This window comes from Gekko japonicus, unplaced genomic scaffold (assembly GCF_001447785.1).
Source record: "Gekko japonicus isolate JY-2015 unplaced genomic scaffold, Gekko_japonicus_V1.1 scaffold72, whole genome shotgun sequence".
NCBI lineage: Eukaryota > Metazoa > Chordata > Lepidosauria > Squamata > Gekkonidae > Gekko > Gekko japonicus.
Window position 1 is genome coordinate 109,694 of NW_015168046.1, and position 11,822 is coordinate 121,515.

General features: G+C 42.9%; 1 protein-coding gene across 1 annotated transcript in view; it reads right to left on the reverse strand.

Annotated features, from left to right (window-relative positions):
• The window catches only part of CHODL (chondrolectin), a 52,692-nt gene that overhangs the window by 12,251 nt on the left and 28,619 nt on the right, over nucleotides 1-11,822 (reverse strand). The window contains exon 2 of the mRNA XM_015414281.1: nucleotides 2,421-2,733. Within this exon, the coding sequence (XP_015269767.1) occupies nucleotides 2,421-2,733 (313 nt within the window). The remainder of the gene's footprint in view (nucleotides 1-2,420; nucleotides 2,734-11,822) is intronic.

Genomic DNA, 11,822 nt, shown 5'->3' on the forward strand with positions numbered 1-11,822 from the left:
TAAACACTGTTATATATTTCAAAGCATCTTGTATTGTGTTCCTTGCGCCAGTACTGTTAATAAACCATTTGTTTAATTGTTCTCTGCCTAGTCATCACGCCTATGTTCTCAGCTTAAAAGGGGGCATTTTGGATGGGCTTGGGAGGGTACTCTGGGCCTTCTCAAGGAACCCGAAGTCCAGAATGGTGATGGCGGAAGGTGGCAACCTGGTGGGGTCATGACAAGGCACTACTCCACCCAGAATAGTTTTATACAGGGCTTTTAAAAAAAATTGCAAAAGAGGTGCCGGAACTCTCAAGACAGAAATGAAGCCTTCAATCTGTATACTGAAAACGAATAAACTTTTAAACATTTTTAAAAGAATTTTGTTGAAGAGGTTCTGGAACTGTGTTCTGGAATGTTCCCCCAGAAAAAAAGCTCCGGTTTTATACTTAATAATAAAGTATAAAGTACCATAAATGTCTGGGGTTAGGTTTGGTTAGAGATAACCACTTCCCTCAGAACGTCAATATAATTAACAACATTACCTTCATAAGGATGAACAGGCTCCTTTTGCCATATCAGAGCTGAACAAAAAATAAAGCTTATAGAAAAATGGAAACCACTCTAGCTGTAGAAGGGAGCACTCACTGGAGAAAACCCTGATGCTGGGAAATTTGAAGGTCAAAGAAGTCGGGGACGGCAAAGGATGAGATGGTTAGACAGTGTCATAGATGCAACTAACATGAAATTGAGCCAACTTCAGAGGACGGCGGAAGACAGGAAGGCCTGGCGTGATCTGGTCCATGGGTTCTCTTAGAGTCGGACTCGACTGTGCGACTGAACAACAACAACAACAACTAGCTTTCAACCAAAAATATGCTAATCTGACTCTTTCATGTTCTTCTTTGGCTATTCTGAGCATATTTGTTATTGGAAAGAGAACTACAAGGTAGATCATTTCCTTTTACTATTTGTTGTGTGCTTGTTTGTCATACAATTCCTGTATTCACATGCAGACACTGAAAGTCATATAAGAATTATCCCTAAAGGACCTGGCAAATAGTGCCTTGTTTAATGGGTCCAGAAAGCAAAAGCTCAAGAATATATGTAAACGTGCAGAGTTCAGCAACAGCCTTCACAACCCTGGTATTCCTTGGCGTTCTCCGATCCAAATACTAGTCAGGTCTGATCCTGCTTAGTTTCTGAGATCTGTCGAGATCAGACTAGCCTGAGCAATCTGGGTCACAGCCTTCAGTTATTATCCAGCCTTCAGAGTTACTATCTAGAAAAACTACAGAGTGATGAAACACCCTTCCAAGGTTTGGACCTAACAAATGTAAACTCTACTGTTTATGTAGGGACTTACTTCTCTTGAAGTATTCTCCAAATATTCCCATAATTTTAGCGGAAACCTCAACTACAGCTGCCAGGTCTCCTGCTACGGTGGGACTGGGAGGCTTCCTGATGGCTGCCCTAATTGCCTGCTGCCATTTGGAGCAGCGGGAGGGAAAAAATGATGCCATTGTGCTATTACATCACTTCTGAGGGGAACCCAGAAGACATGTAGGGTAGCTCCAGGAATCACTATAATTTTCTTAGAGCTGCCCTACATCACTCCCATGTCTTCCCCAGAAGTGACACAGTAATGCAGACAATGTTGTGGCCCTTCATGCCCCCCCAACCCTCCTTCCAATTGCCAGGTGTGGCCTGGCAGTCCTGATCTCAATATCACTGCCAGGGCTCTAGTCGGGGGGGAGCTCTCAGGTACGGAGCTCCGGAAGAGAACCTCTAGGGGGCGGGGCGGTCACGTGGTGAAGCCCCGCCCCCTTCTTTACCCCGCCCTCTGCTTCGATCCTCATTCCGTTTGGGAATGAGGATGAAGCAGGAGGGTAAGTAGCCGGGCCTTCTGACACACTTCCGGTGATGTCAGGGGGTGTGGCCTTCTGTCACTTCCGGTGATGTCAGGGGGCGTGGCATATGCAAATAAGTTATGCTAATGAGTTATGCTAATGAGCTCCGGCAGCTCTTTTTCTACAACAAGACCCCTGATCACTGCAATATAGTTGGACTATAGCTGAATATAACTGAAGGGAAGAGAGAAAAGAGGCAGGAGCCTTATTGAAGGATGTAAGGAGGCTGTGGAAAGATGAAAAGTTCCCAATGGTCAGTGAGAGAAAAAAATCCATGCCCAAGGAAAGAAAGATGGAAGAAAACCAGCAAGACAGCCAAGTATGGGGGGATAATACTCATTCAGCTATACCTCTGGCTAAATTTCTATTTATCACATGGTGAAAATATGCAAAGGGACCATTTTGTATTCAAGGGTTTTTGAAATCTTAAATAGGTAACTTATCTGACTATTGTAAATCCAGTCCAAAATACTCTTTGCCTATATTTTAGGCCAAATATCTTTGAATAAAGCCACACAAACATTATACCTGAAGAGCGAAGTGCTTCCATCTGCCCATTTGTAAAGATCAGGGCAAGCATTTGACGTAGCTTGGCCCTCTCCACTTCTCCACAGACCAATCCAAAAATCACCATCAGAAATCCCGTGGCCTGACTTTGTTAGGTTCTGCAACATATTTTCTATTAGTGTCTGTTCTGTTTCACTTTGTAGGCTCAGGAGTACACCACCATCAATTTCACAGGCATGGCGGGCCTCTTGGAAACCCACACGTCTGGACACATCATGGAAATAAGCTATCTTGTAACAGGGATGTGTTGAATCACCATAGCATACCTTCTGACCTAAAAACAAACAAACGTATTTCATAGTTAGATATTCACACATGCATCTGTTATATATTAAGATGCATGGTTTGCTTCAGAAACTGTTTCCATGGTAGCAACATGTGCATAGTATCAGGCTGACCTTCATCTCCCCCACCTCTTTATTTCCACTGCTACAATGATAGAGACCTAGTGCTCTTAACAGTGATTGTACAGGACAAGCAACAAAGAGATGCCTCAACCAGCAGATAAGGAGGGCATCAATCCATATCATTACATTTTGTTTGCCTATAACCAAACTCATAATTATGTGACAATTCTTCCTTAAAGAGTATATGTTATGTAAATACAACACATAATATATGACTAAATCCAAGGACACCCAAATTGTTCAAGGAAACCAAGAAATGTGTGGCTAATTCAAATGTTAATCCCAGTCCACTCCCTTCATAACACGATTAGTCTCTAATTTATTTTTCTTGTTTCCCATGAAAATATATGCTAGATCAGAGAGATTTAGATCCACCACACTGTGTGTGTGAAATGTCAGAAAGCACCATATCAGAGGCATGAAATACTAGTTGGAACATAGGCATGGGTTTTAAAAAGAAAGAAAAAAACATTTGTTCCAAGTCAAAAATGAGAAACAATATCCTGCCACTATATTAATTTAATGAACAAGTAGTAGAACTCTTCAAATGGCTATTGCAAACCACAAGTTTTTTGCAATGTCCCATCTTTTTGTTCATTTTTTGAATTGGTTCTGGCAGCATTACAGAAGCAGGTGTGATCTAGCACATATTTCCAGAACATCATTCTGGGAGATAATTACAAAAAGATTCCTGTGGCCTCCATCCAAATGGGATTGTGGTAACGGGGAACAAGATGAATATTTCAAAGGCCCTTGAATAGCAGTGGAAATAGCAAACAAAGTATGAGCAGGAACAAGAAAAAATTAAACTAAAAATTCAGTATATCAGTTACTACAGATTGGGGACTCTTCAGAAAGTGGGAGTTTATCTTCTCTTGTAATCAATTAGTGTGAGGCGTGTCATTGCTGAGACTAGATATATATGTTTCTCAGGGCCGGCCCAAGCTTATTTTGCACCCTAGGCGAGGATCCCTTCTGGCGCCCCCCCCCCCATGCGCTCCCCCAATTTTCAAAAATAAGTGTGTTGTAAAAAACATTAAAAACACAAATTTTGAAATTGCTAATTTTTTTTAATTGAGAAACAGACAGAAAACCACAAAGCATTTAGAAAAATCCTGTTAATTGTGTTGTTGAAATTTAAAGTCTCTTTACTGTTTGGTGACAAAAGGCAAGCTGTGTGTATACATTTTATAGCAATATGCTAATGTGTACCAATGTGTTAATTTTAAAAGGCATCCTGTAAAATGGAGCTTCTGATGGAAATGCTGAAGAGTTTCTATTAGAGTTATGCATAACCACACTCCCTGCCATTATGCAGTTGGCCCCACCTCCTGCAGCAGCTTTTTTATGGTTGGCCCTGCCTCTTGTGGCAGCAATGTTGTGGCTGGCTCCACCTCCTGCAGCAGCCATTTGGCAGTTGTGCCCACTGTCCTGTGTCAGAATTTCAAAGGTGCCCTCTTTTAACACTAGCAGTACTTAGAGGTTTGAGCATTCCATGCACTCTAGACAGAAGTTTCTCAGTGCTCAACAGGCCATTTTGAGCAAGGCACATAAGCATCTTCCAGACTTTGTGTGGAGCCCAGGGAAACTTGACATGCATGGAGCTGGCACACTGCTTTGCAAGCTGCATCAGTCCAAGCATAGGTACAGGAGATTCATCCAAACCTCTCTAGAAGTATGAGAAATGTAGCAGACTCTCCCAGATTCCATGCTGAATCCAAGGGAGCCCTGCTAAGCAAGGATTTGCCTCCCTGCTTTGCAAGCTCACCTTAGTATGGGTGAAGGAAATTATTCCGCACCTCCTTTGTGACAGTACAGACAAAGGAAAATCTACTAGATTTTGTGCTGAGGCAAGTCAGTGAAGGAAGAAGTTAACTGCGTGCTTCAAATTTGCCTTGGGCACAATGTAAGGTCCAGTAGATGGTTCAAGAGAAAGAGAAGAACCTCAGATTCTTCTGCTCTCGGTTTGCCCTTCAGCTTAATGGAAAAAGCACAAAGTGACAGTTTTTGGCAGAACCTTCGTGCTCCTGGCATTCCATGCCAGTACAAAAGAATCATACATGTGTAGTCCATTTTCTCTTCTGGGGAAGGTGAAGGGGTGTTGTTCTATTTGTCTTTATACTCAGGGGTCATTTCCTACAAGCCCAGGCCCCAAGGGGGGAGAATTAAATGCCTGGCTTCCCTGCACGATCTTCTCCGAGTGCCCCGCAGCTGCAGGGCACTCGGAGAAGATTGCACAGGGAAACAAGGAAGGGAAGCCAGGCAGACATGCCCTCCTTTCCCCCTGAGCCGCTCCGCTTTTGCGGAGAGACTGGGGGGGGGGATTTAAATGCCTGGCTTCCCTGAGCGATCTTCTCGCCACGGGGCACTCAGAGAAGATTGTGCAGGGAAGCCAGGAAAGGAAGCTGGGCAGAATACCCTCCTTTCCCCCTGAGCCACTCCGCAAAACCGGAGAGACTTGGGGGGGGGGATTTAAATGCCTGGCTTCCCTGTGCGATCTTGTCACTGCAGGGCACTCAAAGAAGACTGCGCAGGGAAGCCAGGTATGTCTCCCCGCTAGGGTTGCCAAATGGGGCCAGGGGGCAGGGAATCCCCCGCTTCGGAGGCCCGATTTTCCCCCCAACGAGCTCGGCCACGCCCCCAATGTCAGCTACATCGCACGTCACTTCTGGTGACGTGCTGCCAGCGCGCACGCTTACGCGGCCACTGAGACCTCCCAGACGCCGGCAAGGCTCCCCCGCTCCGAGGGGTGAGTCGACTTGGCAACCCTACTCCCCGCCTCCGCCTCCTTCTTCCGCAAGCCAGGAATGCTGGAGAAGGAATAGGAGGTGGGGAGACATGCCCTCCTTTCCCCCTGAGCCCCTCTACAAAAGCAGAGAGAGGGTTTTTTTTAAAATGACTGGCTTCCCATCCTGATCTTCTCCAGGTGCCCCAGTTGCAGGGCACCTGGAGAAGATCCAGCAGGGAAGCCAGGCATGTCTCCCCGCCTCCTTTTCCTTCTCCAGCCAGCCCGCCTCCTCCCCCGAAAGGGTCTTGTTCTTCTGTTGTTGTGGTATATTCATTGTATACAGGTCTATGTGTAATGGAACAGTCTGCACTTCCCTTAATATCTGTGTGGTTTAGTTTGGTCCTGTTGGAGCTCTTGTTTCACTTTCATTTTTTATATGCTGAATGGACATGAGAAAGGGTGGCTGAGTGAGTTCTGTAGCCCGGGAACTCACAGCCGAAGGGGGATGTTACAAATGTAAGCCTTCAAACTCCTTTTTAACTGCTGGTGGGAGAATTTAAAACTTGGGGAAAGCAAACATGCACAGAGGCTTTCATTTTCTTTCCTTTTTTTCCATTTTCTTCTTCCCCTTTCTTTCCATTCCTTTGCTCCCTTTCTTTTCCATTCCCTCATTTCTTTCTTTCCCTTTCCCCCATTTCTTTCCCTTTCTTTGTTTCCTTCCCTTTCTGGCCCTTTCTTTCTCTTTCTATCTTTCTTTCCTTCCTTCCCTTTCCCCCTATTTCTTTCTTTCCCTTTCTTTCCCTTTCTTTCCCTTTCCCCTCTTTCCTTCCTTCCTTTTCCCTCTTTCTTTCTTTTCCTTCTCTCTCTCAGCTAATGAGTTAAACTATAACCAGCTTAAATAAAGGCTAACAGTCAATAAACATAAAATGTGCCAAGCAAAGCTTGAGTTCAGTGGCACCTTTAAGACCAACAGAGTTTAATTCTGGGTCTAAGCTTTAGTGTAAATAAACTTTGTTGGTCTTAAAAGCGCCACTGAACTCAAACTTTGTTCTGTTGCATGAAAATAGATATTCTTAAGTACCACTGCTAATGAAACATTGAGCTGCTATCCTACCTTAAGCATGTGTGGACAGGTCTACCCTATTAATTTGTTCAAGTAACTTTGTGAAGTCTTTTGTACAGTGTAACCCTATTGCCTGTGTAGAAGAGCCCTCTTAGAAGAGAGCAGTGGCTCGCAAAACCTGATCCCCTGCCACAAATTTTCTTTGTGCTTTTGAAGCACTGCTCTTTTCTGCAGAGCTGAAGAAGTGGCCAGTGACCCAGTTATGAACAGAGGCTACAGTTCCCGCATTTGCAGAAGTCTACAGATATGGGCAACATCCTCCTCACTTGCTACCTACATGTAATGGCTGATGACTCTGTTTCAATGTATCTGAAAAAGAGTGCATGAACACGAAAGCTTATACCCAGAATTAAACTGTTGGTCTTAAAGGTGCCACTGGACACAAACTTCATTTTATTGCTTCAGACCAACATGGCTACCCACCTGAATCTATGCAAACCTGAATTGTTCAAGAGGGCTCTTCTACACAGGCAATAGGGTTACACTGTACAAAAGACTTCACAAGAGCAGCTTTTGAAAGTTCAGGCAACCATTAATTCATCATTCGTGGATCAAAATATGACTACAGAGATATCTTGTTCTTTTCTGCATTTATGTTGTACATTATTAGTGTTAAGTCGTGTGCTTAACAAAGAGTCGGAGAGTGATTCAGCAAGAATGCGGCTTTTATTCTTCAGCTTTGTTACTTCTCCAACACGGATCAACATCAGTCAGCCAGGACAGCTTTAACACAGAAGCTGGCCTGCTTTTAAACCTTCCCGGCTAATGTAGCCACTCCCACTGTACAAATAACAACCTATCAGGTTGAACGGATAATGACCAATCACGAGCGCTCCCGCTCCGTAAGGTGATTGGATGACACAACCTGGGCTAGTGCTCCTATTGGTTACATTAGGATCCTAGCCCAGGCTTAACATTGCACTTCAATGAGATGTTTCACATACATCAAGTCCTATACGGATCATGCATTCAAAGTCCATCTGAATACATAACAATTAGCATGTTAAAATAGAAATTGTGACCGATTTCCCACAAGCGCTGCTCCGCGTTCACTCTTCCCCTTTGCCCCAATGGTACGTGTCAATTTCACACAAGCCCCGCAGCTTTGCGCGATTTTCCCCACATTTTGAGGATTGAGTAGATGTGGGGAAAATCATGTGACGCTGCGGGGCAAAATGATGCCTTATTGCTGCATGTCCTCTTCTGTCACATTTCTGCATTTATGTTGTACATTATTAGCATGTTAAAATAGAAATTGTGACCGATTTCCCACAAGCTCACTCTGCCCTTTTGCCTCAATGGTACGTGTCAATTTCACACAAGACCCGCAGCTTCGCGCAATTTTCCCCACATTTTGAGGATTGAGTAGACTTGGGGCAAATCATGTGAAGCTGCGGGGCAAAATGATGCCTTATTGCTGCATGCCCTCTTCTGTCACATCAATATGATTTTGTCTTTATTTTAGAACAAATCAGATTACATTATGTCTCTTCAAAAACAACCGCTGCAGCATGATTTCATAACTGTACTCTATCTTCATTTGTAAGAGAAATAAATAGCCTCTTTTCTGCCCAAACACAGTTTCCTTTGGCATTGAGACTGGTCTTTCACTATCATTGTTTGGCTACCTTACATCAAGTTTGCACAATTTGTGACTCAAGAAGCTAAAGTCAAATCACCAGTCATGGCACTGTGGACCCCACAGAATGTCAACACCCCTGTCTTTACAGTTCCAGGCAAATAAAACAGGAAGTCTGTCAAGCCCCTGATGGCTGGTGGTCTACTCTTGGCTTGGTGTCTCCTGTTCTTTCTTTTCTTTTCTACTCTGCTGTTTCCTAGGATTGCAAAGTCAGTGATTCAAACCTTATTTCTCTTTTTTTTCTACAACTGTGATGTCAGGGGTGTTATGCTCCAGGTGTTCATCTGTTTGTAATTAGAAGTCCCAAAGAATCTTTGCTTCATCATTCTCCATTATCTTGTCTGGCTTGTGCTCCCATGAATTTCTGGCAGATAGTAAGCCATATTTTTTGCAAACATTTCAGTGCAACATACCTGCAATGCTATCACAATGTCCTTTATAGTCAGTTTGAGAAATTTTACTACAGGCACTGACCATGTGGTCAATTGCTTCATCTTTTGTCTTGAAAAGTCAACATTTGTTATCATCACCGGTCTTCTGAATCTTGGAAGTGTTCGTTTCAAGTGCCTGTTCTTGTGGAGCTAGAATGAGTCCTTCTGTTTCTTTCTTCAAGTGTCCATTTTGGAGCCATTTCCAGGTAGTGTCATAGTATCTATGTCTCTCAAATATTGTCCATGCGCAATCAACTTTATTATCTATGTCTCTCAAATATTGTCCATGCGAGTTCTTTTCCTTCCAGTTGTCAAAGTAAATGTTGATTATAATCTTTTGGTTTCTGTAACCTTAAATAAGTCTGGCTTGTACACTTCAACTAGAAGCTTCTCTTTGCTTTTCTTGGTGTAGTCACTCAGTGCTCATTTTTCTTCTTCAACTGGTTGCTTAACCTTCAGGAGACCTCTTCTATCTAATTTTCTTGGTAAGTAAAAGTCACTTCTAGGGTGTAGTGAGTGATGCATTGTCATTATCTTGTGAGTTTTGCAATCTATCACTTCTAATTCTGCTTATTTCCAATTGATAATGCCATCTTAAAACTGGGACAGCTGACGTGTTAATTGCTTTTACCGTTTTGCTTCCATTTCATTTTTGTTTTCAATATATTTTTAACTCTTTGGTAATACTCCTTGGCTATATTTTTCTTGGCAAGGGAATGTTTGATATTGTGAACTTCCAAAATCCCAAGATATTTGTAATTTACTTCAAAGTCCAGTGTTTGGTTTGGCATTTTGATTTATTCATGTTCAATTATCTTTCCCCTATTCAGAGCCAATGCTGCACATTTGTCAAGGCCAAATTCCATTGCTATATCTTTGCTGAATATTCAAACTGTATTTAGTAAAGAATCAATCTCTGATTATTACTTTCCATAAATTTTCAAGTCATCCATGTACAATAAGTGTTAAATCTTTGGGCCTGTCTTTGAAAGCTGGTATCCTAGGCCTGTGCTATTGAGAATGACTGTGAGTGGTATTTTTTTTTTTTGACTGTGAGTGGTATTAGGACAATGACAAAGAAGAAGAAGAAGAAGAAGAGATTGGATTTATACCCCGCCCTTCACTTGGAGTCTCAGAGCGGCTTACAAACTCCTTTCCCTTCCCCTCCCCACAACAGACACCCTGTGAGGTGGGTGGGGCTGAGAGAACTCTGACACAAACTGCTCTTTTTCAAGGACAGCTGTGCCAGAGCTTGTGACTGACCCAAGGTCACATCAGCAGGTACAAGTGGAGGAGTGGGGAATCAAACCCGGTTCTCCCAGATTAGAGTCCGCACACTTAACCACTACACCAAACTGGCTCTCCAGTGGTGATAGTGAGTGGTGATAGTGAGTGGTGGTAGTGAGTGGTGGTAGTGAGTCTCCTTGGAAGATTTCTTGTTTGACATTAACTGTTCTGATTTCTTCTCTATTCACTATCAGCCTCATGTTCCATTTACTCATGACATTTTTGATAAATATTATTACAGTTTTGCTAGTGCCTACCACTTCTAGCATTTTTAGGATCCATGTATGACGGAGTGAATCAAATAAATTCTTGTAATCAATACAAGCAACATTCAGGTTGTGGGTTTTTGTTTTTTTTTGCCTTTTACAATTTTGTTACTGTTTTATCAAATCAGTAACTGACCTTTAGTACCTCAGAATTTTTAGAAAATTCTTTTTTTCTTCATGTGATAAAGTTGAATTAAGTTGTAGATATCCTTGAATGAACTAGCCACAATTCCTGTCAGTAGTTTAAAAGTTGCTGAGAAGCAGGTAATAGGATGAAAGTTGAATGGCACTGCCCCTTTCCCTTTGTTCTTCAGAATGAGAAATGTACTTTCACTTGGTATCCAATCTTCTACAGCTTTGGAATGGATCACATTATTAAGCTGTTGAACCAATCATGGATGAAGACTTGTCAACTTTTAAAGCCAACAGCCATGGACTTCATCTCTTCCAGGTGCTGACCAGTTCTTCACTTTCTCCAATTGTGTTTGTAGGCTTTCCAGGGTTATTGTAATATCCTTCATTTGCTTTCCTTTCAGTTTGTTTTCCACATCTGTGATCCAGGTCACTTTTTATAATATTCTTTGGGCTGTGATCACATGCACCAGTAGATCTAACATAGGCACGAATGCCAGATGGATCTAAAGGGCACAATCAGACAGCAACATCTGGGAAGTGTCCTGCAGTCATTGGCAACCCATGCTGCTTCACCACAGAAGCAGAGTAAAAAGACACTGGAGAAAATCTGGTAGTAAATAGGTTGTGATAGGCCACAGATGGACTTTCCTGTCTGATTGCACAATCACACATGCATGCCATTGGGATGGTCTGATCAGGTCACCCTGGCTTGGTGCCGTTCCCCCCCCCCTTCGCAGCATGCACACCATCATATACCCATAGGGGGCCCTCGGTGCGGAGGCGCAATTCCTTGTTTATGTGCATGGGAAATAAATAGCACAAAAAAGACTCACCTGCAGTTGCATCTCATCGCACAGCGATGGGCTGAGCCCACAGGTATGAAGGGAGGTGTGATATTGCAACTGCGGATCAAATTAGTCCGGAGGTAATAGTCTTGCTTCCCCTCCACTTCATCTGGCACATGTGACTGCAACCTTGGAGTCTTCCAGAGTTCTTTCCAGAAGGTTGTTGTCTTTTCTTTGTCTGGTTTTACTTTTACTTTTTCATCTCCCTTTAGTGATTTGTAGAACTGTCTTTGGTTAGTCTGGAATTGGAAGTTTTTTCTGTATAGCTAGGTCCAACTGTTATGCCTCTTGATCTTCTTGGATATTGCAACAATTCTTTCTCTGATTTCTTCTGTACTTTGGGCTATTGTTTTTATATCTAACTAGCAGTAAAGCCCATTGTGAAAGCAATACGAGATCTAGAAAGATGTGATTTGTAACGAATGCATAGGCTGGAAGGAGGTAAAGTACCTCCTGGAGATTTGGGGGGTGGATTCTGTAGAGGGCAGCAGTGGGCGGGGGG